The sequence below is a fragment of the Trachinotus anak genome, unplaced genomic scaffold (genome assembly GCF_046630095.1).
Source record: "Trachinotus anak isolate AG129_WGS33_773 ecotype Australia unplaced genomic scaffold, CSIRO_AGI_Tana_v1 ptg000025l, whole genome shotgun sequence".
NCBI classification, from domain to species: domain Eukaryota; kingdom Metazoa; phylum Chordata; class Actinopteri; order Carangiformes; family Carangidae; genus Trachinotus; species Trachinotus anak.
In genome coordinates, this window is record NW_027273876.1 from 6587590 (window position 1) to 6615393 (window position 27804).

The 27804-nt window shown below is 40.1% G+C and overlaps 1 protein-coding gene across 3 annotated transcripts in view; it reads left to right on the top strand.

The window, feature by feature from the left end:
- Positions 1–26987, top strand: part of LOC139608859 (melanopsin-A-like) — a 32063-nt gene extending 5076 nt beyond the window's left edge. The window contains exons 2-12 of one of the 3 annotated variants that reach the window (XM_071462967.1): positions 3451–3740; positions 9486–9622; positions 9799–9932; positions 14013–14216; positions 15925–16096; positions 17580–17741; positions 18663–18770; positions 20340–20511; positions 20638–20829; positions 22711–22782; positions 25190–26987. In XM_071462967.1, coding sequence (XP_071319068.1) covers positions 3618–3740; positions 9486–9622; positions 9799–9932; positions 14013–14216; positions 15925–16096; positions 17580–17741; positions 18663–18770; positions 20340–20511; positions 20638–20829; positions 22711–22782; positions 25190–25390 — 1677 coding nt within the window. In that variant the 5' untranslated portion in view covers positions 3451–3617 and the 3' untranslated portion in view covers positions 25391–26987. Of the gene's footprint in view, positions 1–2415; positions 3741–9485; positions 9623–9798; positions 9933–14012; positions 14217–15924; positions 16097–17579; positions 17742–18662; positions 18771–20339; positions 20512–20637; positions 20830–22710; positions 22783–25189 lie in introns of those variants that run through there. The other 2 variants (XM_071462966.1, XM_071462968.1) reach the window with 2 other exon arrangements.
- Positions 26988–27804: the final 817 nt, after the last annotated feature.

Consider the following 27804-nt stretch of genomic DNA (forward strand, 5'->3'; position numbering starts at 1 on the left):
TATTCTTGTTATTTCTTGGAAAATGGAGATAAAAACACAGATTGGAGTCATGTCTTGGCTATAAATCCACTCATGAATTGCTTATATGGCCCTTTGGATGCACACACTGAAAAAGCTACTGCTGCAGCTGGTCAGCTGGTTTACCATAACAGAACTGAAGGATTCTTACTTTCAGTTATCTTTTCAGTTTGATGGTAGTTGATGCAGAAACACCTCCTGCATCTCCTGAGTGGCAAAGATGTGTCGGTGAGGATCCACAAACGGATTTATTGAAATTTTAGTTCAGTATAAAAAAGAAAGCTTTTGAATCTGGGCTTCAGAGACACTATGCTTTTCCAAAAGGCCTCCACATACCCAGCACTGAAACACTGTCCCCACCAACATATCTAGAAGGGGACCATCACTGCACATCATGAGCCAGATTTTTTGGCTCAGTTATGTCAGACAGAAGTGGCTAATTGCACCCTGTGGTCCTCCCTCCTTGCACATTGCCATGAAAGCTTCATTTCCCATCCGATGGCTCTCGGAGAGAATCAGATGAAAGTATCCACCAATAACAATGGCAGCCCCCTTTTGCATAAAAGCTCAATCATACTGGATTAGGACCACTTTGGGGGGGGGGGGGGGGGGGCTTGTCACAGGTAAACATTGCCAGACTCCAGCGTTGATATGTCTATGGGCTTTCTCCCTTGACCATCTGTGACTTCAGACTTCACCTCAGCCAGATGTTTAGCACAAACCAGATGTTTTTTGCTGTAATTTATTGTTATTTCTGCATTAGTTAAAAATATTCGTACTGGATATGTTTGTGTGCAATTTACTATTACAAGTGACTTTCTCTGAAAGTTGCTTCATAGACTCATTTGGCTGTTTAGGTTGACACATTGTTTAATGACATGTACAACAACAAACCAACATGTCTGCAATATCCTGGAAACATCCACTTCATGACCTGAAAATGGGTCATTGGATTTTAAACCAGTGATCTTTATTCTCAACTCTGAGCTGCTGCATGGATGACGTAGGACCCTGGGATGAAAAACAACCTTATTTAACCTGAGCAGGAATCAGTAAGATGGAGGAAGGAAGTGCGGGGGGGGGGGATCATGCCACACAGAGTGGTATTGTTTTGGCCTTGGTATTAGTTGTGTTATTTGTATAATACTACTGTTGTGTAAAGCCAGACCTAAATTCTGATCCTCTTAATATCAGCCAGAACTCCCCATCACAGGACCAGTTATTTTGTGGGCCTTGCAGCTGCCAGCGGGCCACGCTGCTTGCAAATACACACACACAAATTGACACACACAGTGGACACATAAAATCAAAATACACAATATCCATGCAGGAAGGATGTGTTTGTTTGTTAGAGGGTTCAGCGAGAAGGGAAGAGGATGGAAGTTAAACATTCAAACATATGTGTGTGTGTGTGTGTGTGTGTGTGTGTGTGTAGATAAGTGGTGGAGATTTGGTTTGAAGCAAATGCATGATGTAGTGAGGTGCTATGAGAGAGGCAGACATGCAGAAAGCCCTCCAGTGCCCAGGGACTAAGCCTGGAAGAAGCAGTAGATTCTCTTTGCACACAAGAGTCTGTGACTCACATTTCCTGCAACCAATCACATCTTTCTACAAAACAAAAAACTAAAACCCCACCAGGTGCTTGAACACTGTCTCCTAGAGTTTCTTCATATCAGCACTCAGCATTCCAGAGGTGGGTTAACCTGATTGGATTTAAGGGAGTTGAAAAGGCAGTTGTGCCATACTATGTAGCATTAAACAGCATTAGGGAGCATTAGGAACATACATATTATTGTAGAAAACTGAAGACTCAAGAACAGGGTGTTATATAAACAGTAAAATAGGTTATGGGGGCAGAGGTTAGTGTGTCTTAGAACTGAAATTCAAGCCCAAAGGGAGAGTGATGGAGTAAGGTGAACGACAGGAGGTTAGGGAAGCGAGGATGCTACAGCATAAATGAAAGAGGCATCATAAGACTGTGCACTTTCCTCCAGAAGAAGAAAAACTGGAAGATGGTCATGCTTAAATTCCTCAGCATCGTTCTTCTCCTGTTGACAATCGGCCATTATTCTCAGCCTCTACCGTTCTGTCCGTCCACAGGGTAGAGCGCTCTCAGCTAAATGTCATCCTGGATCTGCAGAGACGAAAGGCATGCTTTATTGTTCACCAGGGAGCAGTTACAGTCGCATACAAACATGTTCCTGGTACAGGTCTCGCTCTCTCTTCCTCTGTAGTAAATCAGCTAACACGTTGTACTCCCTCCAGAAATCATGGGACAGAGCAGGTGCTGCAGTTATGCACAAATATAGTTCATCTTTGATCACTATTAATGCTGTGTCTGTGATTCTGCCACACAGCACTAAACAAACATTATCTCCGAGCTTTATAGCTGTACATTCATACACAAATGTATATTGTATTGTAGCCTGTATTCATACCATGAGGTGGTAATTGTAGTTGATTTTTAATTTAATAGTGTAATATCTTGCTTTATCTTTAGGATACGATCAGTATTATCACCTAGTCCTGCGGTTCCTCTCAGATTTATGTAGCGTTTTAGAGTCTTTAAGCTCTCTGTTTCGGTTTTTCCTGCACACATCATTTGCTGTTGTGGTTCACTGTCACTCTCTCAAGAGTCAGAGTTGGAAACCAGAGTTAGAGACCAAACAAAGAGCTAAAAGGAACATAAACTGGCTTTGCCTTAATCAGGTGGACACAAGCATGACTCCAAAAGAATGCTAATGATTTTAGATTAAATTACTGCATGCAATACACCCAGTGGATATGTGGCAAATCAGTCTCAAAAATAAATCGTTTAATCCTTCCATTATCTATCCATTCCTCCTGTCCTTCTGTAGTCTTTACAGAGCAGCATGTCCCCCACTCAAAATCAAAAGCTTCTCCCTGCACAAAAAAAAAAAAAACAACACACAAATATAGATTGTATCTGTTAGTATGTAAATGCAGAAGGTGTGAGCAAGATTTCTGCAAGATGAAAATGGGATTCACTGCAGATGCCTCAGAAGACAGAAAAATACATTGTAAATGGATAAGACAGATTCCTGGGTGATTCAACCCCTCTTTGCTTGATAGTGTTGTTTATGTTCATTTTCATGTCCATCCCTTGGCTGTCAGCAGAGGGTAGAAATGGAGAAATCTGGAAATAGAAAGTGAATGGAGAAGAACACATGCAAAGGAGGTATTGATATGAGAAGAAACACTGCTCCATTGATTTCCTAAAGTGAAGTAAACAAACAGAACAATGGTCATTTTTATCTATGCACACACCCATAGACCTACTGACACACTGAGAGGCATCCCTGGAGCAGAGATTGGACAAGGGACATACGCACAGAGAGAGAGACAGAGAGAGAGAGAGAGAGAGAGAGGCAGAGAGAGAGAGAGAGATACTTCTTTCCCAACCCTCCACAGCTGCTCTAGCCTACTTCCAGTGGTCCTGTCAGAGAGGGATATGAGAGCAGGACGGCGATGACAACTGGCCACTTGGACTCCTAGACCACCTCATATAGACTCAAACACCTCCCACGGCCACTTCTCTTCACACACGACCTCCTTTCATTTACCACCGTGGACTGGGGATGGATTCCAGGCTGCTGATTGGACCGGGGATCCCCACACTGGACCCGACCGCCCGGACACCCTGGAACATCAGCTCCATCAGTCCGCACCGGCTCATGGAGCTGGCTCCTGTCGCTACAACTGTAAGTGCCCTGATCCCACGCTCTTCTTCTTCTTCTTCTTCTTCTTCCTCCTCTTCTTCCTTTTCCCCTTCTTCTTCTTCTTCTTCTTCTGTTCTTTGGTTTATTGTGGCTGCTTGAAGGAAGACCCCTTGGTGTGACTGGAGAGATTCTGTGCGCCGCAGCGATGCGTAATCGCGGCAAGATCCGATCCAGAGCAGCTAAATACCAACTCGCCACATCTGGCAAAAACAAGCGAGTAAAAGATGAGGTTTTAAATGCTGGTTTTGATTCCCCTTCACCAAATCGTTCATAAAGCAGGAGGAATACAGTGCGAGGGAGGTGTGAACGAGCGAAGTGGCAACTCTGTGAATGAATGAGTCACATCATCCTCCCCTGCGCATCGACGCTCCGCTCATTCAGAAACTCTGCTGTTTCTTCAGCTTCTATTACTGGAGAAAAATGCTTGTAAATCACTGCTGTGGTGCGCATCATTTTTGTGCCACCGTCTGTGAGCTGTCGATCATGTATTTTTCACATTATTTTTTACATTATTTCTTAATTTGTGGTGAGTTTAAGGACTTCATCCCCTGTCAGTGATCCTGCATCATTTCAGAGGTCTATTGAGACACAGTGTTGAGCCAACTGGCGTTGATCCAGCTCTATTTTACCACAACTTTTGCCTGTAAATGTAGTCCTGGAAAGTCCAAGATGTGTGGCTAGCAGCACAAAAATTATTTCCTTACCAAGTCTCATGGATGAATCAGGCTCCATCTCTCTCTGTCTCCCTCTCTGCCTGAGTGTGGGATTAGTTTATGCATACCCTTCAGGGAAATCCTCTCATACAGATGTGTGGCGGTGTATCCACCTCTGGACTGTACGCAAAATGTAAAAGTATAAAAAGAAAACAAGCTGCTTTAACTTTGCCCCCAGGAGCGCAGAGAGACATTGAGTGTGATTGGAGAGAGAAACAGCTGTTTGGAAGACATACTGAGAAACACATGGGGGCACCACTATGGCAAATGTAGTTTCGGCAAGTGTGAATGGTTTAGTTTGGATACTGACTTTGAAGTTCAGACCTGCAGGCTTCAGTCTCTGTAGCTTTTGTGGTCTGGACTTCATGGTGGAAGTGGTGGGAAAGCTGATACTGAAGCGGTGCCCGAGGGCAGCTTGTGCTGAGACAGATGGGATCTCCCACTCTCGAAGAAGTGTGGTTTTCATTTAAAAACTCTCCAGGTTTTCTGTGTTGCTCTCTAGAGCTCTCGTTTTCCCTTTACCACTGTTTGTTACTCTTTCTCTCTTAATCACCTCTCTAATCTGCAATCTCTGGTTAATTATAAAAAAATATGGGTCCAATTTGTGAATCCCTGTGTGTATGTGTGTGGGTGTGGGTGTGTACGCATTCACACACATTTTTGCTGTGGGATGACAATGTTGAGTCTGTGATTGCTGATGTGATTGCATGTGTGTGCGTATGGATTTGTCAACAAGTCCCCCGACCTTGTGTGAAACACTGATAGAGTGTGTGTCCCCTGACTGCTTTGCGTTTGTGTTCGCTGATGAACAAAGGAGCTGGCCTCTGAAGTTGCAGGTAACGATTTATTTGCCAACTTAGTGATAGGCGGGTTAACAACTTGCCTGTGACACTGTGGCAGATTCAGTGGGCGGATAATCAGTTGTGCAGTGAGTGCAGCGTTCATCAATACTGTTAGCTCCCTGGGGAGCTGAAGAAAGGTAGTATCAGTTTTTTTTATTGGTTGTTCACATTTGCATTCAGTAAAGTGATTGAACATGATGAAAGTTACATCAATTAAGGAGCAGTTTAATTTGTAAGCAGACAAATCATCTACAACTAAATTGATTTTCATTCACTTTTTTCCGACCCACTCCTGCTTTTCATTTCCCAGTTGTTAACTCTAGATTGTATCCTAACAAGCAGCTTGTTGAATACCAACAAAATCCAACAACAGTATGTACAGTCATTTTGTTATCTGCCGCAGCAGCTGGGCTGGTTTTGTTTTCATCTTGTGAAAATACTTCAGTGGTGCTCCTCTGTCAGTCATCGTAATCAAACCTGCCCAGTTTTAGATAAAGGGTTGTAATTGGCCCGACCTGTCTCAGGATGGATGAAAATCTGTCAGAACAGGAGGAACAGACCCATCTGTGAGAACGAAGAGGCGTGAGCTCGCTGATTGGTCTGGTTCCCAGGTTAGCAGGAGCTATCACAGAGGTGGTTTACAGTACTCCTGTCTGTGGACGACTGAGTTTGTCAATGTGAGAGCACCGCAAACATGCAAGATGCATTCACAAAACTTTACAGGTGCGTAGTTGCCATCAAAATGATGCATACATGAGTACTCATGTAATTATGCAGTAATAACTATGGAGTACCTGTGGATCAGCTGGTGAAATCCCATTGCAAGATGGTGTCTAGTTCTTTCTCTATATGTTTATTTGGCTCTTTAAATGATGAATTTAATTTCATGCATTAACTTTGACAACAGAATGTAATTAAACAACAACTCTTTATGAGTATAACATCATGATTTGATGTATATTTCATGATTCTAATAATGTCAAAGAACCATAAAGTGATATTTAGGACCGAAATGCCAACTAGAGCGAACCAGTGTTTGCAGCACAGTACTGAATAATCATCTATGGCCTTTTTTATATGCAAGTGAAGCCCTTCATTTACTGTCAATGCCCAATCACCCTGAGTCCATGGATCTCTGAGGCAATATGATACCTGAGCGGCTACAAACTCTGATAATTGTTTCTTGTTTGTTATGAAAATACACCTCTCTACTCTAAATGAACCATTGCGCTGATAATGCCGTTTTCATTTAAAGCCCCCCTTGGCTATGTTTATTAGATTAGTCTTGGCAGTTACAGACTGATGTAGTTTTCTCTGTTTTTTGTGCACACATTAATTCATCTACAGTATGTGTGTGCACATATGTTGCCTATAAAGCCTTTATAATTGCAGTACGTGTTTGTAAGCATTCAAACACACACGTGTACATAGCTATGCTTGTGTGTGCATGCATGTGTGTGTGTGTTTTTCTTTTAATTCCGATTTTATTCCAACAATGGATATTTGATTCTCCTCCCCTCCTTCGCTCTGTCTCTCACTCTCTCTTCTATAACTAATCTTTATCTGTGCCTCTCTCGGTTTATTTGCCTTTGTCGGTTCTAAATTGCTGTGCATTAGATAGCCACCAGACCATTTCCATTTATATTACTTGTTCTCCACTGAAAAAAAATAGAAATGGTGGCACCATGGCTTCAGACACATAGAGTACAGAGGTGGTACCAGCCATTATTTCAGTCTTTGAATCTCACACAAACATAGATGAGACTTCCATGCCACGCCGCTCACCGTCCCTCTCCTTCCACCTCGCTGTGTGATCGCCACTAATCTGGCCCCGAGCCGCTCATGCTGGCAGACAGACAACGACTGGGGAAGGAAAGGAGTGATCGAGAGACAAAGGGAAACATGAAGGACAGAATTAATAGGGATCTGGATTGAGCAGTGATAGCGGAGATGAGAAATGGATCCAGCAGGGAGAGTGGCAGGGGATTGAAAAGGAGAAACAGGACTGGTGGAAGAATTGAAACACGGAGGGAGGAAGACCTTGAGTGTGACTCCGCCGCATCACCAGTGACGGGGTTAGACTGGATCTGAGTGTATTTACATTCCACACACACACACACACACACACGCACACACGCATACGCCACATCTGCATACCACCTTACTCCACTTGTCCCCTTCTTTCAGTAACACATCCTCATGACCTTTTCACTCATTTGCTTACATAACCACTCCGTCACTTTTCACTGTACTATTCAAATGTCCTCCTTTTAGTAACAGGAGCTTGTGACCCCGCGGGAAAGTAGGACTGCTGGAACAGATGTTGGACAAACACACAGACAGAAAGACACACACACACACACTCGCTTAAACGTGGATGCCAGGATTAATGAGAGGATATGTGTGTGATCTAGTGGAACAGTGGGGCAGCTAAGGAAGATTTAGCTCGGTGAAAATAGTGAGTGGGTGTGCACATGCTTGAGAGACACGCAGTAAGAGACAAAAGGAAAGTGTTAACGCAGTGGAGTGTGTCAGGGTTCCTGAAATGAATTCTTAAGTGGAGAGGTGCACTCAGAGGTGCAGCAGCTTAACTGCTGGTGTCAAGGAAAAAAATCTTTCCTTGACAAAAAGGCCACGTTTATGGATTCATAAAAAAAACAAAGCCAAATGTTTTTTTTTTTTAGCTTTATTACCGTACATTACTGTGCATTGTGTATCATTGAGGTCTGACAAATACATCGATTCCATTTCGTTCGTCATAAAACATTTGCAAAGACAATTTCTGGTATATTTACAACTTGCATTGTTGACATTCATGTTCTTCACTGCCTTTGTGAGTCCATTGCTTCTTAGTGCATTACTGCGCCCAACTATTGATGAGCATAGCGTACAACTAACGGCACAATATAGTGCCACTTGATCACACAAACAAAATAAAGGGGACCCACTTAACACTGTTCTAAAGTGCTACTAGAGGTCAAAAACCTTTCAGTACGACTCTGAGGTGCTGCTGTTGCGAAGTATTTCTATTTTGTGCGACTTTTCACTTCTACTTCACATAAACTTTAGATGGAAATATTCAACTTTTTACTGCTCTACTTTTTTGTAATTGTCATAATGCTTTACAGTTTTAAAAAATAGTCTACACTATATCAGTTTTCAGTTATGATGAATTGCTACAAACATATGATTTGAATTTAGCAACACAGGACAAGCTACTGTTTACGCAGTATTCCACAATCTGCAAGAAACAGGAGCATAATCTATAGTATGAGTTTAATCATTTCTTATCCAGTTGATGCTCTTTGAATGTAGTACTTTTGAGTATTTTTCCATTGTGGTATTACTTTGTTTACTTTCTGTGCGTAATGAATAGGAATATATCTTCAACCTCTGCAGAACCTCTAATTCTAAATGGTCATTTTACTTGTTGCAGCGTTTTGTAAATAAAAGACTTTTCAGACCTTGTCAGTCACAGATACTGTAAGCCTATATAAGCTGTGCCAGAGGCCTTGTAGAGTTTCTTTGTTGCAGACAGATGTTGATGGACGTTGATCTCTCGGTGACCTTCAAAAAAGAAATAGTTACTGGAGCATAAAGCCTGCATTGGTGCTTTCATCTTCTTTCAGCTCTTAAGATAGAATGAGCTGTTTAGAGGGGGTAGCGATGTACCATAGGTTGTCAAAGAAACTATTATTATATTTCACTGGGCAAAATATTGAGCACTTAAATAAATGTATAATTAGAAAAAGAAAACAGAAAATATATCAAATGGAGAAATTGATAGTGTGAAATTGAAATTTTAAAAATAAAAAGTGAAATTTAAAATTTTCATGTTGGCTTTTCGAGCTGTATGTAAATGTGAAGAATCAATTTGTCATTTCAATATCCAATTTCCTTTTTCACTTTTGTTTTATGTTTCATGCAGGTGTGGGCTGATTGTCCTGAATACTAAGATAATTAATTTATAAATTTAACACTTTCTCTTCTAATTTTCCATTTTTCTTTTTTCATTTTAATTCTGGGTTTAATGATCCTTCATACTTTCCAGGCAGAAGCAATCAAACACCTGCAGTGAAAACAGCAGTCTTTTTTGGTTATATTGCTTCCCATTCATGACTTGGAAACATAATTCTTGATTAACTGACCCTCTTTTTTTTTTCTATTGCTAGGCTTCCATAGTTCCTACCCACCCGTTTCCAACGGTGGACGTCCCAGACCACGCTCACTACACCATTGGTGCTGTCATCCTGGTCGTGGGCATCACTGGCATGCTGGGAAACTTCCTGGTCATATATGCTTTCTGCAGGTACCATGTTTTTTACACTTAGGCTTCGGTTTTCTATTAAATGTCCTTGTTCAGCACCACTTTTTTTTTATAAGATACTGTAAAAACAATATGTGTGATAACGAGATGTCTGATGTAATCAGAGTCCAGTTTTAATGACAGTATTTCAACAGCTGTGTGTGTGTCTGTGTGTGCAGGAGCCGGAGCTTACGCACACCATCCAACATTTTCATCATTAACCTGGCAGTCACAGACTTCCTTATGTGTCTCACCCAGACGCCCATCTTCTTCATCACCAGCATGCACAAGCGATGGATCTTTGGAAAGAAAGGTAACACATGCACATATACAGTGTGACATGTTAACATCATTACATAACATTTTACTTTCATATTTAGAAAAAAATTCTGCACGAAGCATCTAATACATCAACAGGTTAACTACAGATTCACGCTCTTTTTCATGTGCATGCACGCACAATCATTAACATTTATGTACACACACTTTGAATTCTGCAGGGACCTGTTTTGTTTCCCCACCCTTTTGAATGTGACCTATAGTTCAATTAAGATTCTACACACATACACACACACACACACACACACACACAAACCTGCTACCCCCTGTCATGCCTTTCTGTCAGAGTAGAAAAAGCAGCACCCAAGGCTAACTCTCTCAGCATTCAAGTTTCATTGATCACAAAGAGCAAGCAAGAATGCATGTCGGTAGTGTGTTTTACATGAGTGTACTTGGGGGGAGGGGAGGGTTGCACTATGGACATCAGTGTGCAACCTACTGGGAGCAGCGATAGAGAGGTGGTAAAAGAGAATCCTCACTCCGCTGATCAAACACTGATAGTCGGAGCACTGTGTTTTCCTTCAGGAGTTGTCCTGACCTAAATGAAGACAGCCAATCGCTGTCAGATCTGGAGCTCAACTCTCGATAGTGGTTATTGCAAGGACTCTTGCTATTTTTTTTTCTTCACAACCATCCCCCCAAACACCTTGAAGATCCAGCTTTTTTTTCCTTTTAGCCTATCCTTTTCAAAAGAGATAAGAAGACAGGTCAAGAGATAAACGTGGTAAATGGAAAATCACAAAGCCAGCTGAGCCTTGCCTTTTATTTATGTTTTGTACTAGAATTCATAGACGGCAAACCTCCCCATGTACTCTTGATTGATGGGATTTTTTAGCAGCAGGCAGGCCAATGGTAAGTTGGATGGCCTGTCGGTCTGTTGGTTGAACAATGGTTGGTTGGAAAATTATTGGATAGAAACTTGGTGTAAGCCTTTCAATTCCCCAAAGGACTGTTTCTGATGACTTTGTTGATCCTCTGCTTTTAGTGCCATCAACAGAATCGTTTTAATACTCCTTCCCAACACTTATAGCCCCATTTTTAAAAAAAAGGCATTCAGAGCATTCCTGGCTTTAATGTGTTGTATCACAGCACCGAAGCAAGTTGGAGTAGTTCAGGAATGGTAGCCTTGGGAGAAATGAAAAAGTTCTTTTGGGAATGTAAACAAAGTCAGTGCCAACTGATTTCCACAACTCTGACTAGTATCTAATGAAGTCAAATGTAGTTTTACATGACTGAATGGCTGACCCAAACTGATAAATGTATGTATATGTCTCCAAGTGCAGGATGTGAAATCAATGACCACCAAGCACTTCTGGCAAGAAACGATATTCAGTGCCAGAGAAAACTTACAAAGTGTAGCGTGTCAAACATGAGCATGTTTTCCTTCGTTAAAATGCACATTAGCGGATTAACTGTAAGCATAATTAAGATGCTATACCTAACTTTAACATAAGCAGTTAGCCTGCACCTCTGTATACCTGAACCTGTCATGTGGATGTGAGTGTGGATGAAACCTGGAGAATGGAAATGCACATACTAACCAAATGGAAATGTTTTTTTTTTTTACATTTTTTAAAGATGTTTTACATGTACTCATTATCCTGGCTTGACCAGGATGCAGTGAACTGTTACCACAAAATGCCCCAGGACTTTAAAATATTGTTCTTCTCCAGAGAACATCTGCTGTTGCTCGGGATTCAATCTGGACTTCATTAGTTTCGGTAACTTAAAAAAGGGCTGTCAAACACACACAGACAGTCAGGACGACAGACACACAGGCACTCTGATACATAGTTAATTGCCTGAGTGGTATTTGTTTGAGTTTCTTCACATAGGCGACACACTTCAGATTTTGTCTTGTGTTTGGATGTGATGACTTGGCGCTGTGACCACATTATGGTTGATAGTAATCACACACTCGGCGCCTGAGGAACTACAGCTGATAAAGTGGAGATTGATTGTTTGTGTTTAGTCAGTGTGCAGTGTGTCTGTGTGTATAGGCTTACACATATCTGAAAGTGTGCATGACTGTATCAGACTTCTTCATATATTATGGATACATTTAGCATGATAATGGCCTCTATTGAGAACAGCACCTTTTATGGATTATGGAACCAAAGAGACATGTTAGAAATCTTGCCAATGTTGTGGCAGCCTCTTAATGAAACCATGCACAGCCTGTAATAGTTTAATTACTGTATGTTCAACATGTACTAAATATTTAAACATGAATATTGTATGCTATTCATGGATTTCACACTTTTCCTATCCTTCTTCCTGTCAACCCACACATTTTATTCCAATCTACCATCCATCAATCTTTTATCTGATGCTGCTTCCCCTCACCTGACACCCCAGCTCATCCTTCACCTTGGGCTCTCCCCTTTCCCTTATCCCCTACCTCATTTTCCCTTCCTTTCGCATCCAATTCCCTCCTCTTCACTATTCCATCTTTTTCCATTCCCTCTACTTAACCCATTTCTTCTTCTTGCCACTACTCTCCTTTTTCTTGCCTTCCATACTCCCTTTGTTTTTTAAGCTCCTTTTTTTTCCTTCTCTTATTCCCCACTCTGTCCCTTCTGCTTAATTCAATTCAAATGGGCTTTGTTCCAATAAAATACAAAATTACTCCACCAGAGCAAAATATATAATTGAGACTGATTTTGTTACCAACCATAACATTCAAGTGGGGAGAGAGCAATTCAATTTGGAGATGCCTAACAAGTCTGAAAGCAGCATTGGCTGTTATCTCCTTTGCCTGAATTAGCTGTGAACAATGGCTAAAAATGTACATAATGACAAAAGGTCACACCACAAAACAAAAAAGTCTAAAAAATGAATCACCTTTCTTCTTTTAGAATTTCCTTATCACTACTAAGGAAAAAAGTGAAGTCTGACCAGAGGCTGGTGCTAAGGAAAAGGTCATTTTGTGCTAATGGATTCACATCATATGGACATGCCATATGATAATTTCAACATCTAAGGGATTACAACTGGAAATCAATGTTTCAGGAAGCTGCAATGCATCAGACTTCACACAAATTAATTATAGCTGCCTCACATCTGTCATGTCAACAGCATGTTAACAAGCCAATATAACGTTAGCATGTAAACATGTTATGTTAGCATCCAGTTACAGCTGATGATGATGGGAATTCACAAGTGTAAATTCTGCCCGTTTTTGGTGGCATTGGAAAACTTCATAATCTCAAAACTGGGACCAGTATAGACCTTGACCTAAAAACTGACCAGATTTAGCTTATTGCAGATATACTGTATATATGTTGCATATACATGTCAGCCAATAAGTAACAAAAGAAAAACTGCAGCAAAAAATGCTAAAGATATGTTAACTGATACCAGTGATAATTAAATAATTTGCATACAAGACTTTAATTTATTTTTCCGCTATAAAATGCATCATGCATATCTCGGTCACAATTCTTTATAAAAAAATAATAATAATTTTCAAAAAAAACCCTGAAATTTTAAAAATGTACTGATATTGGTATATGCCTCAAAATCTCGTGTTGGTGGGGCTGAGAAATATTTTTTTAACTAAAGCATTAATTGAAAAGCAAGTGTTGGCCCAGATGAATCACTATCTTACAAAGTGCAGAATAATCTAATTATTATTATTACATTTTATATTGCTTCATCTATCTCACAACACTCTCAACTGTTGGATGAAACATGATACAAATTTGTAAAGGAAACCAATGTTAATGTGACATGCACCAAGCCATTACAGTCTATTTAAAGTGACCTATGAAGCACAGGTGTAACAGATTTTTTTAATATGATATTAGCAAAACATACATTAGAACTGAAATGGCAGTGACATGATCACTTGGCACAGAAATTGCCCATATGCATCCAAAACTTTAATGTAAGTGTAGATACACAATCAGGTGCAGTATTTCCAGGTGTTGGTCAAGAGCTGCAGGAACTACTGTCAGAAAATGTATTTATTTTGAGAGCTACAGTCATTAATTACATGGGCGAACAACTCTCTACTGCTTCTTTCTCTCTCTCTCACCTCTCCTCCCTATAGGTTGCGAGTTGTATGCCTTCTGCGGAGCGCTGTTTGGTATCTGTAGTATGATGACGCTGATGGTGATTGCGGTGGACCGGTACGTGGTGATCACCAGGCCTCTTGCCTCCCTGGGGGTGATGTCTCGCAGGAAAGCCCTGAGCATCGTGGCTGTTGCCTGGGTCTACTCTATGGGCTGGAGCCTACCCCCCTTCTTTGGCTGGAGTGAGTCCAACTACATTCAGCAACCTGAAAGCAGAGTCTTTATTGATCAGCCTGATTTCTCTGTGGGATTTAGTATGTTGAGCTCTGTGTTAGTACTTCTCTCTCACTGTTTTTATTTGTGTCAGTGTCTCAAATTCCTGCTGGAATGTGTGCTATTATGTCAAATAGATCTGAGCTTTGCCTTTTGTCAAAATGCCAAATACATTTATTATAAGATCAGTTATCAGAACTGAGATCACCTCATGTTTACATATAGCTAACATTACAACAGCCCAGCAACATTTGGAGAGGTGAAGGAGTCTGGTTCTTCAGCTCCCAAATGGGAATAAACTGAAACTCAGTAACAGGAACTTTTCATTGTGAAACAATCATACTCTTCTATGTTGTCAAGTTGCTGGTGATTGTAACTATCAAAGTATAAGTGAGCATCAGCTGCGTAAATATTCATCAGTGTGGCAGCATGTAGACAAAGAACAGTAAAGGACCAAGTACAGAGCCCTGGGGAACTCCAATAGCAATTGTAAATGAAACCAATTATGTAGATACCAAACCCATCCATAACTGAGCTCTACAATCTAAATAGATTCCATATAGTACAATATATACCATATATGAGAAGGATAACTGACATATTTATACATACATACAGTACATGCATGATTACATATAAAATAATTCAAACAATTCTTACCTTTATTTTCAAAATATGTGGTATATTATGATTTCTTTGCACATGGTATTCAACCACTGGATAGACTGTATATCTTACATTCTTGTGCATAGCCAGTTATACCATAAGTTTTGCATTTGTCCATATCTCTTCCACTTCTAATGGCCAGATTGGTCCTCAAGTTTAGAAGGTTGGACATATTGTACATCAAACAGGAAGCCACGTGTCTTTTGGACACATATACTGGTAACCCCTTTTGAAGGTCTGCCACCCTGCTTCTGCTCTGTTGAAGTGGCTGTTTCCCACAAAAAAGTCTCTTGAGTTAGGAGCCCCCACCATCACAACAACTTAACACAACAAGTAATAAAAGTGATATATGGCTTCCTTCCATGTCTGCAAAAATGATAAAATAGTGTTAAAGCCTGTTGCTATATGACATTTAGAAATCATTATGTGTGTATGTGTACGGTTAGTTGTGTTCTTTAATGTGTAAGTGAAGACACAATGGTGTATCTTGTGTTTTCTTTTGTGTGAATTGAAGGATGCAGTCCCATATAGAGGAAACATGTGGTATGCATACCAAACGCTATGAGTGATCATTTCCACAGCAGAAGGCCAGAGACAGCTCCACCCGCTTTCTCTGATGGATTTTACACTTGGGCCACTTAGGTCCCATGGTAATATATTAAAACCAAGTTTGACAGGTGGTATTACATGTCAGATAACACTGCATACATTTGAACATGACACTTTTAGTCAAACACTGAAGATGCCGCAGGGGCCTTCTACCATCGCAGACTTTAGGTCTATAGGAAGATTGATACCACTCTTATTTGAAATTCAGCTCCGCCTACAGGTAATCATGAGGCGACTGCACACTTGGAGGACAGCTGTCATTTTCCATATCACAGATGAAAGCAGTTCAAGGTCTTTCAGATAGTGAAGAAACAGGAACGTTGTATAATCCAGAAACAGAGATAAAAATAGGAATTGTCAAATTTGGCAACCAGGCACTAAACTGTGTACGTGCTCCTACAGGTGCCTATGTCCCCGAGGGTCTGATGACGTCTTGCTCCTGGGATTACATGACCTTTACTCCTTCTGTCCGCTCCTACACCATGCTGCTCTTTACCTTCGTCTTCTTCATCCCTCTCTTCATCATCATCTTCTGCTACTGCTGCATTTTCAGAGCCATCCGACACACAACACGGTCAGTACTTGCACAGACACACTGTTTATGTTTAGTCAGGCTCCTGGGTGTGTGTTGCAGCACACACACCCACATGCAATGATAAAAGCACTGGTGTCAGACGTTTCTGTGTGTGTTGATGCTGATGTCTTGTTGATTAATGATGCGTCTGGACTTTCCTATTGATCTCCACTGATGTCTTGCTCAACCTGAACTAATACTGCCTGTGCAGGCGACACTGGCAATGCAGGTCATGATGAAACTGTGTGTGCACACAGAAATACAATACATGTCTAGGTCGAATAACTTGTCAAATTAAATTGAATGAAAAGAAAAATACAATAAACACCCTCATCTAAAATTATTGCAGGAAATTAACCATCTTTTTAGAAAAACCTGCATCTTCATTTGCAATTTTGTTGTCATATATTCCATTGTGTAGACTTGCTTCAGTCTCTTTTCAGTGCTTTCCTGAGGTTTACAGTAGAAGTATGCCTAGTAATCTTTTCCCACTGGTTCTCCAAGTAAAAACAACACGGGATCTACTGGGATGGCAGTTTCCTTTATTTTTTCAATCTCCTCTTTTATATCTTGCCAAAAATCCCTGCAGTGCTGGACAGCCTCAGAAGATATGTGAGTGGTCTCCAGTCATTCCTCCCAACGTAGCACTGATACTGAACCTTTATCAAACATCTTCATTGTCAATTTTTTTTATCTTCCAGTCGAATTCTTTCCATGGATGACTGCTAATACCTTTGTGGCAACTCATACAGACATCCTCCTAAGTCCTGTCCTCGATAATTATACTTAACTCTAGCTTCACATGGAGGATATTTCCTCTCATGTCAGCTGCTAACAATCTGTAGAAGTGGGAGATATGTCTTTTAGATGGCAAGTATTTTTCTATTCCTATAATAAAATACTGTTTAATCATTTCCTACTCTATAATTTTTATTATGGTGCCTTATTTGTAGTAATCAGAGCAGATCACTTGGGGGTAATGTAAACTCACTGTGGAGTTGAGTGAAGGATTTTATTTCACTGCCCTCGAATAGCTGGTTTATTGTACTCAGGCCTTTTGTTACCCTCCATTTGAATCAACTATCCCACATCAATGGCAGGAAATCCATGTTGCCAACGACGGACATGGCTCTTGACAAAGACAGTGCTCCCCCACTCTCTCTCTCTGTCTGACCGTTGCCCACACCTGTAATATCTGCCTTATCCATTCATTTTTTATGTTCAATTTATTCCAATTTGTTTTATTCAAGAAAGGCAAGACTGCCAGACTGATGCCCTGTTCTGAGCTCTATCTGGACCCATCCTGGTTGTTATCAGTCCATTTTATCACAGCACTAAGTTGGGTTGCCCAGTGGTAATACTTCAGGTGCAGGAGACCCAAACAGCCGCTCTCCTTTGAGCAGCTCTATATTTATTTATCTTATTCTGCGTCTTTTGAAAAGCAGACTTTCTTAACCATGGCAAGTGTGTCTGTGCTTGACAGCGCGATAACAAAGATCAACTCTGAGGGAACCAGGGACTCTGCAAAGAGGTTCAATAAGATGAAGAGCGAGTGGAAGATGGCCAAGATCGCGCTCATCGTCATCCTGCTGTTCGTCATCTCCTGGGCTCCTTACTCCTGTGCAGCCCTCACTGCATTCGCTGGGTAGGTGTGTATGTGTGTGTACTTCATCAGAGAGTGCTAAAGAGGCATTTTTTACAGTCTGGGGGGCCAAAGCTAAAGGTAATTCACCCATCACTCCATTTTAAGAAATATATCTTACATTTTAAAGCTTTCTCCGAGAAATGTTTGGAAGTGTCAATTCACCCATTTCACAAAAAAAAAAAATGTCTCTCTTATGTCAAGCAGTATATAACGTAAATAAATTGGGTATATTTTGCCCAGATTTTAAGATATCCAGCTATAATTAATATGCTTATATAAACAATGGATCACATGGTTACTTGTTTGAGAAAGGGGTCATACTCATAGTGATAAACCTCAGTTTTCCTTCATTTCTATGGAGCTTTATGACAATTTTTGCATCATTGTTTGGTTTTATTTATTATAACCCTGGTGTTAGTTAGTATGTCATGGGTTAGTTTTCTGTTTGGTTTTCTATTTGGATGAAACAACCTTTTAGTGTCCTACTTCGCCCAAAACTTAAAGTTCTTGTGACATGGTATCATTGTTTTGTTGATGTGATGTAACTGTGCTGTTTTTAATGGAGATAAAAGGCAGTTTGATTTTAATTGGACAAGGTAGAAAGGCAGGATAATTGATACATTGCTATTAACTTTGTTATTAGAAAGTATTATTATTGATCAGATGTTACACCTTCTTATGCAGCATAAAGTCATAACTTGAAAATACTGTGGTCCTGGGAGTTGAAGTGCACGTTACGGGATTGTTAAACAAGAGCATGAATCCAATGCTGGATGTGGGTGTAACTGTGTGTCTCACTCCCTATTTCTACTAATCCCATATCAGACAGCACACCCACCACTGCCCTCGTCACATGAATGTGTCTCATTTCCTTCTCTCATTCATCTTCCCTCTCTCCCTCTCTCCCTCTCTCTCTCTCAGGTACGCTGACATGTTGACTCCATATATGAACTCTGTTCCTGCTGTGATCGCCAAAGCATCTGCTATCCACAACCCCATCATATACGCTATTACACATCCAAAATACAGGTAGGACGCACACTCAAGTGTTGAGTTTCATTAACAGCAGATTAAATTAATGGTGTAGACACAACATTATGCTGAATTTACCAGTTATCCAGAATATTGCTGAAGACTCAACGATGCTCTTTCTTTTCCCTCCCATTCAAGTTTTCTTTATTTACATTAAGTACAGTATGGCCATAGCAGGTTCACAGTATAGATATAATAGTATGTGTGCCAAACTGTACAACAGAGGATGTTATAATATGATTATAAGACAAATAAAGTATCATTAAAAGATACAAAAATACATATGAAACAAAATAAACAAAATGATATGAAAAATATTACTATGGCAAAAATAACAAAAACAGAAGGCAGATTTTGAAGAAGCTCATGTGTTGTTCCTCTGACTCTCACATGCTTTCACATATTTTGCTGCTTCCATGGCAATGTCACTTTTCTCCTGGAGTAAATATTGAATTTTATTTTGGTTTGAATGTGTGTCGGCTTCTTGGTTTTGCTCTTCCTCGGCTTGTTGTTGGCAGAACTGACACTCTGACAGGTTTGTGTGTGTGCACCAGTCCCGATAGCTGAGGTCTGATCTCTCTGTCTGAATGTAGTTAATGTGGTTCTCAGTTTCTCAGTTGTAATTCAGCAGCATGGATTTGACAGCATGGACAGCACCACTGCAACACTAGATGGATGTAATACGTGATCAGGCTGCATCTTGCCCGCTCATATACAACAACATCAATTCTTTTCCTCCCAGGAACTATTTTGACGTTCTTTCTTACCTTCACTTTGTGATACAGAGCGACAATCGCAGTAGCAGAGATATCTTTACTACGTGTGTGTTCCTGAAAAGCAGCAGTTTACTGAGCCCTTCTTCCACTTGCTTCATGTTGTCTTCCCTCCTGACAACCAGAAGCTCACAACTCTTGTGGTTATCTCTGTTGCTGTTGTGGCCCCTGTGTGTACTTGCAATTTCAATATTTACCTGGTGGAGAGGATATCACATGTTTGGTGACACCTGGGAGTCATCATCCCCCTGAATCCATAATCTTCACACGTTTGCAATTTATCTATAATTTTGAGCAGGGTTTCAGCAGTTTTTCATTCTCTTAGTAAAGCAGATAAGGATGTTGTGTGCTGTGCAGATTGTAAAGCTCCTTGAGGCAAATTTGTGATATTGGGCTACATATATATAAATTTGCCTTGAAGGTGTATCTCAGCTGTGCTATAGCCTTCAGTATTCACAGAAGCTACATACAGTATGTTGTGTAGCTATGTAGCTATACCACAATCCTTTATCACACACCATTAATCCAACTTTAAAGGAGCACAGCCTCACAACCAACTGGCTGAGAGGACTTTGCTCTTTTTTCTCTTCTTGGCAGCACAGAGCTTTGTAATGTCAGAGCTGAGGTCACTGACTTTAATGTGCTTATAGATGTGGATTGCTCTGTTTTGGATCCTAATTGAAAGTGGAATTTAGGCTATTTTACCTCAACATCCACAACTGCCCTGGGCCCCCACACTTCACCATTAAAACTAATTTGATTACAGATCTGAATATTTCCCTCTCCCTTTTAGGTCAGCACTCAGCAGGTATATTCCCTACCTTGGGGTGTTGCTGTGCGTCACTGGCAGAGACCGTTTCAGCAGCAGCAGCTTCCAGTCTACTCGCCGATCAACCCTCACCAGCCAATCAGAGAGCAAAGGCCCCGGCAAGCCCCGAAACTCCTCCCAGTCCGAGAGCGAATCAGTGAGTGTACCTCATATCTAATATGGTATGTCTCTGTCTTACACTTCCTCTGACAAATGCTGTGAATTACAAGTTGCTAATTTTAGTATCGTGTGTCTGTGATTGTGTCTCCGTGTGTTGTCTCAGGCTCGATTCTCAGACACAGAGGAGGACTACTCATCTCGGACGCCTGTCATTCGTCAGTTGTCAACTGATGTAAAACAGGTGCGATGTGCAAGCCAGAGGTTAAAGGTGAGAGGTTACAACCCGGGAGAGTTTGAGAGAACCGTCGCCCACAACCCCACTGACCCGGCCATATGTCACCTCTCACAGATCACTGTGAGTATGGAGGCCTGGCTTGTGTCAACATACTGTTACATACATTTTCTAACGAGATTTCTAACTTTAGTGTCAGATAGGTGTCATCAGACTGGTGTCTGTTTAAATTTTCTCATGTTAGTTTCATGATGTTCATGATGGGAGGTTTTGCTTCTGTTTTGTCATTACGTCAGAGTCAATCTATATCCCATCCTCCTAAATATGAGAAGTGAGGTCACGTTGTTTTGGAGTCTTGTTAAAGTTAATAGACGTCATGTTTGCGTTCGGTATGTCATGGCAGGTAACTCTGTAAGGCCCTCTTAAAATCCAGGCTCCTCGAGGTTATGAACAGGACCCCTCCGCTCGTAATCTGATGAGGTCATGTTGCTGAGATCCCCTGTAAATATCATTGATTGTCCTGAATACTTTAACTTTGTGATTTCGGTATTTTTAGTATCATCCATGTTCCTCTGGAGTGTGGTTTACACTCTGAACTTCCCATTTGTATCAACCATGTGTTTCTGTTTCACAAAATTACACATTAATTAGGGTTCCAGCTCCAAATAAGCAGGGATTTTACATGACTTGTTAAAAACAACATTTGTCGCCACAAGCATCCCCTAGACTGGAATAGCATCACCACCTGACATTAGCTTTAACTTAAAGGGCCTATGGGCAGAAGTTTTAGGTACACAAAGCTTCTAAAAAATTGTTATGCTAAAGTTAAAATAAGCAGTGTCCCTAAGCAATGTCCCTGGGTGTGACTCTCAAGGTGTGAACAACCCTAATCTCCAGGGGCCTTTTGACTTGCATCTTAAAGAGATACTTAACAGAGCATAGCATTAGGTCAGGATGAGCACTGAGGTCTCACTCACATCAGCTTAGAGGCATCAGCTGTTTCATTTCCCACCTGATGATGACCTGAATGACCACCTTAATTGCCTGAAATATAATTGTTAGCATTTTAATATAGCTGCATGTTGAGGTTTAGTAAAAACCAACACATGATGTCATACCAGTGAAGCGTAAGAGCTCATCCTTTGCGGGGCAGCCAATATATGGAACATTTCCGTCTCTCTGTAATCATCTTATTTTGCAGGGAAAAAAAAACAACCCACAAGCCACCCTCATGTACGCACACATGCAAACACGCACATACTACAGGCGCATTACCATGCAGGTCAGGTTCATTGAGGACTCCATTACAGAGGGTCCAAAAACAAATCCAGTAATCTGGGAGTTTCAGACTTAATCCACAGCTTGTGTGACACGACCCCATGTTTCAACATACTGTTTGTTTGCAGTGGAAGTCGACTGATTTTCTAGGAGTCTCTGACCTCCATCTGCTTCCAGAGCTGATGGAGGTCAGATGGATGGTCAGCATATATATACACTTTTATTTCTAATCGCACTCTGGCAAACATCACATTCATCCAGTCATGTAACATGAGACAAGTTAGTTATATTTCTTTCTTCTTTTTTTTTTTGTCCATTCAGGCATTTTAAAGATGTTTTTGTGCTTAAGGTTTTGTACATCACCTGATACTTTTACACTTAAAGGAATAGTTTGACATTTTGGAAAATATGCTCATTTGCTTTCTTTCTTCTCTTGACTCTAGCTTCATATTTAACAGACAAATATAGTGGTATCAATTTTTTTTCATATGACTCCCAACGACAAAACTAAAACTTACTTTCACTGGAGCTATGAAAGTAAACAAGATGACATACCTTTCTGGTGAAATACTCCTTTATCTGAAAGGTCCATGATCAAATCCTGATTTGAGGTCACTGTGTATTTACTTAGAGTTTGACCTTTTGTACTATTTGGCCCAAATAGTACAAAAGGTCTTATGAGTACAACTAACACTAAATGGCTGTGTTTATGTGCGTACCGTTCAGACTCTGACAGAGCCTGAAGACATCTCCATGTCGGACATCAGTCTGCAGCCAACCAGTCATCTGCCTGCTACTGTAAGAGTCCGCCCGCCTCTTGCTCTATGCAATAGATGTGGCCTCTGTTTTTTTTTTTTTTTTTTATGAAACAACAAATCCCATGAAAAATGAAAGCAACAGGAAATTTATCCTAACAGCTTCCGGCCTGATTTAGTTCATATGTCTGTGCCAAAGAGCTCGAGAGAAACCTCCCTTCTTCCTTCTTCACAGTGAACGACTGATTATTCCTCTCAGGTCCTTATAATTATATTGGTGCCATAAAATTTGTATTTATTGGTCACAATTGTTATTCTCTCTAGTCTCTTTATTGCAGAGTCATTTAGTGTGTTTGTGTAGTGTAGTGCAGGATATGATGATTCTCAATATCAGTACTGTAATGATGACATATTTGTCTTGTTATGACAACACACCAAATAAGTTCATTTTAACAACAGCCCTTTCCTGTTACAACAAATTAACAATTTATCTTATGTCACAAAACTTCCATGTTGTAATTTATGTCAACTTTGTATGTTATTGTAACGAGAAATGATTTAACATGGCTGAAGATCCAGTTAGTGATAACATAACCATTGTTATAATATAGGAATATAACATAATAAATAATAATGTCTGAAGGAATGAAATAAGAATATAAAGAAGAAGATTAAAACAAGAAACGTGTATTGTTAAAAGGAAATAATTTAGTATGTAATTAGTAAAACGTCATTATAACTGGAAAAACAGGAATAGCCAACTTAATATTCTCATGTATTATCTTGAAATAAATATATGTTTGTGTTTTAGATGAAGAAGCAGAAAGTTAATCATGCACGAGTGAAGAAAAGTCAAAGTCTATTATATCTTGCTGACGCCACAGACTAAGTGATCAAACAAAAACGTTTTAGTTGAGATCATCATTTCTGATGTACATTATGTAGTGTACAGAGCTAACATAGAAGAACTATTTTTCTCAATGACCAGAAGTCATTGTTACGGAGTATGAGGGAATATGTGCCTCTACAAAGGTTTGTTTTTTGTCCACAGCTCTCTATGTTGGCATCCCAGCTGTGTTGCCAGACTAGCTCCATTCAAATGAAGGCGGGGTGCACGGTCTGAACACGGCCTTACAGCAGTCCTCACAGACGATACTCGTCAGTGGGATAAATTCTTTGTTTTAATCTTTTCAAGGGATTTGTCACTGATGATAACAAGATAGACTTTCCCCAGCTTTATCCTTTAATTTATTATTTTTACGTTTGTCTTGCACAGGTGTCACTTGTGTTTTAAGGCTATTTAAAGAGGCTTGTCCCCCATTCAGCATTGCTTAATGATCCTCCCCCCCTCCACCCCAACACCCGTGCCAGTCAATCCAATCAACCATGTTTTCCATCCTGTCCAGTTTCATTCATTTCCTGCCACTCTGACCTCAGTATTAATCAAACCTTGTGGAAAATCAAGCGTAGGTGCATCGACTTGTCATCCTCTGCTCCTACTTACACATCTAATTCTCATGTTTGTGCAACCTGGTGATTGTGTTTGCTGTTTTGGATTCCTCCACCGTCAATACAAAAGTGGGAAGTGATTCACAGGGTGATAACTTCTTCGAGTCAAAAGCTGTAATGACAGACTGACTGTGTGCCAAAAACAATACTGTCTGACTGACTGACTGTTCTACATTGTACTAAGAATCACTCAGTTTAAATAGAAGTTTGTTTTTCTTTTTACCAATTCTGAAATAAATATTTATTGTTGTACAAATGACTTTATTTGTTAATGTTAAATCATGCCTCTGTTTATCAAAAATATCTAACATCTTAAAAGGATAATACCAGATTATAACAACTGGAGCCTTATTTATTCAGTTTTGGCATCATTTTTGTCAGTTACAAAAACAATGCACCCACCTAAGTGACTGCTGAGGCTAGCAGGCTAACTGTGTCCCCCTGTTTCCAGGCTTTACGCTAAGATAAGCTACGCTAAGCAAATCAGCTGCCATTTTATAATTAACAGACAGTTATGAAAGAATGCAAATAAAATAAGATCAAAGTTGTAATAAAAACTGAATTATCTTTTAAAAAATCTACTTAAATATGCTCAGCAAGAGGACTTTACTCCTTTAGTGCAGAGCTATTCATCTTGGAGGGGGTCGACTTTGTGATACAGTACCACTTCATCAAGGGCACTGTGGGGAAGCCATTCATCAATCCAACCAATCAATGCCTTTGATCAGCTGTGAGTAGTTTATGTCTTGTGCTGGCGGGTTAAGTGGAGAAGAACTGTATTGATCCAACTCAGAGCATCAGTTGATGAAACTTCATTCTCTCCCTTACCCTCCTCCTCTCTGCATTTTTCTTTCCCAGAAACCTCCAACCACCTACTCACATGTCGAGTCTCAGTTACAATACCTGAACATCTCTCTCTCTCCTTTCCTCTGCCTACACAGCTGGATAACGTGATGGAGGCATCAGGGCCAAGGACTGCGTGTAAAACAACATCATCCGTCATTGTCACCTCCATATCCAGCCCGTCTATACTGCACAGTCCTCCAGGTTTTCATGGCAACCACAAATTGACCAAAACTTTCACCCACGTTGCTAAGGAGCCCCTTGACGTAACCAGGCTGGAGACAACAGCAATACAATGAACAGCTGGACAAAAGTGCAATGACAGTGTGTAACTGTGTGTGTGTGGGAGTGTGTTGGTGTGTCAGTATTTCCCTTCATTGATATCAGCACTGTAGGGAACATCCTTGGAGATGCATTGTGGGGAATGTACAGTCACCTGATTCAGTGTCTCAAGGAAACAGGGTTAATAGAGAGAATTTAGTTTTTTCTAACACTCCAAACTCCAGTCTGGTAGGTGGCGGTAAAGCACCTGAGAGCTGGTTGCCACTCGAACCAAAAGAAGAAGAAGAAGCTTTTCCCCTCATGGAACTTGCTAACTGCATCTACAAAATGTGAAAAGTCAAAGTAAACAAGTAACTGGTGTAGAAAGTCAAACTTTTAGCAAGAGAGACAGAAGCTTTTCTCAGGAGCTGGTGGATGACCCCAGAGCTACAGTGACAGTGGAAGTTGGTTGTATATTCAAAAGGCGGTAAGTTAGGGGTTAACCTACGCTTTTGTTTGCCATATATCAGATTTATTCAGGCAACCCACCTGTGTAGATTTTTTTCTTTTGTGTATTTTTGTATTTATTATTTGAAAATATTATATTATATATGTATAAAAATAAATGCAAAATCTGACAATTTACCTCCCTACCGTCCTAGCTGGAAGAAACTGACTGCTCATTCTACTCTTTTTGCCTTCTAGTGATTAAAAAAAAACAAAAACACTTTAATATGAGGTGTTTTACCTTTAAAACAGGGTAATCGGACAAACAGACACATTTGTGCAACAGGACAGGAGAGCATACAGCCAGTCTGTTTCCCCTCTGGCTCTTTGTCAATGATTTTTCCAGTCATGGTGATGCGAGGTACCGCAAATCGGACAGATCAGGTCACAAAAGTGTCACAACACCACAGTACATTGCCCAATACTGTGTATGAGTATGTGAGTGTGAGAGTGTTTGTAGAAGAACTGGACTCAGTACTGTAATTCAGCATTCCTCTTGATGCCATACCTTGCTGTAATATCTGCTGTTACAGTAAATATACAGGAGACAGTGTGCTAAGTGACTTCACTGTTTTTATAAAAATGTGGTTTCAGGATTGTTATCATAGATGTCGTCATATGCAGATGTACACAAACACCTCAGCAACTTTGTTTCACCATCTTTTCCATTGAACATCACGACGTTTCCATGTGTGCGTTGCAGTTCCCTTTGAGATTCCTAAAACTGCTGCATCATTGACTATGATTGTAATAACTGTTCTCCTCACATGTCGGGATAAATCTGACACTCATTATATTTGTTAAATCATAAACAGTTAAACATTAAAATCTTATTTAATGAGGTAACAGAGGTTGATGGATTCCCACTGTGGCTCATTTGTCCACCAGTTTCCATCAATGAATGTACAGAATCACATATGTTTAAAATGTCATGGATACAATTTTGGTATTATTACAGAACAAAAATGAATACTTCCCCATTCCTGTGAATGGGGACGTATGAAATTTAAATTCTGCTCTAATGAAGTGATGGTTTCATGTTGATTTTGTTTTCTTTGTACAAAATGTTTTGTGTTGTTTTTATTTATTTTTCTAAATAAAAAAGTGGCTGAATTCTGCCGGACGGTTCTCCATCTCTTTGGTGTTACTTGAACAAGCTGTGTATTAAGCAAGGAGACTGCAGGTTGTAATAATATTCATTATGGATTCATCTGATCATTATTTTCTATAAAATGTCAACATGAAAATTCAGCACTTAAAGTGAATTTATGAATTAGCTACTTTTTATTTTTTTCTGCAATGCACCAGTTTACAGATGTGCAAAGGCTGCTCTGTCTTATCAATAAAATAGCAGAAAAAAGTAAAAAAATGTCCATTACAATTTACCAAGTCCAATCCAACAGTCCAAAACCCCAATAGATTCAGTTTATTATCACTGAAGAATAAGAAAACCAGTAAATATCAATGTTTCAAAAGCTGGAACCAAAAAACATAATTTTTAACTGGTTATCTAGATTTTAGGTTATTAAAATCCTGTCAGTCAACTAGATGAATCATAATTTCAGCTATACATTAAACTGGCATCTAATGCATTACATCATCCACTGAAAAAAAAACAGTTAAGAGGTTTGAACATTAAGTGGATGGAAAACTTAACATCATCTCGCTCTGCTCACACATATATATTCACATGCATACATACAGTCATGTGAAGCACCATAATTACCGTCGTTACTGCAGCTCATAATGCATCATCTGTCCATCAGGGTCAGCTGAAAGATTTTTTCATAAAGCACTGGATCAATTTCCTGAATGGAGGAGATCCATCCAGTACAGCAGATAACAGCTTGAACACTGTGATGTCAGATAATCAGTGTAGGTCATATGTGTCATCTGTCCAACATGCCAGAGCACACATATGATGGACAATTATCCTGCAAGCTGT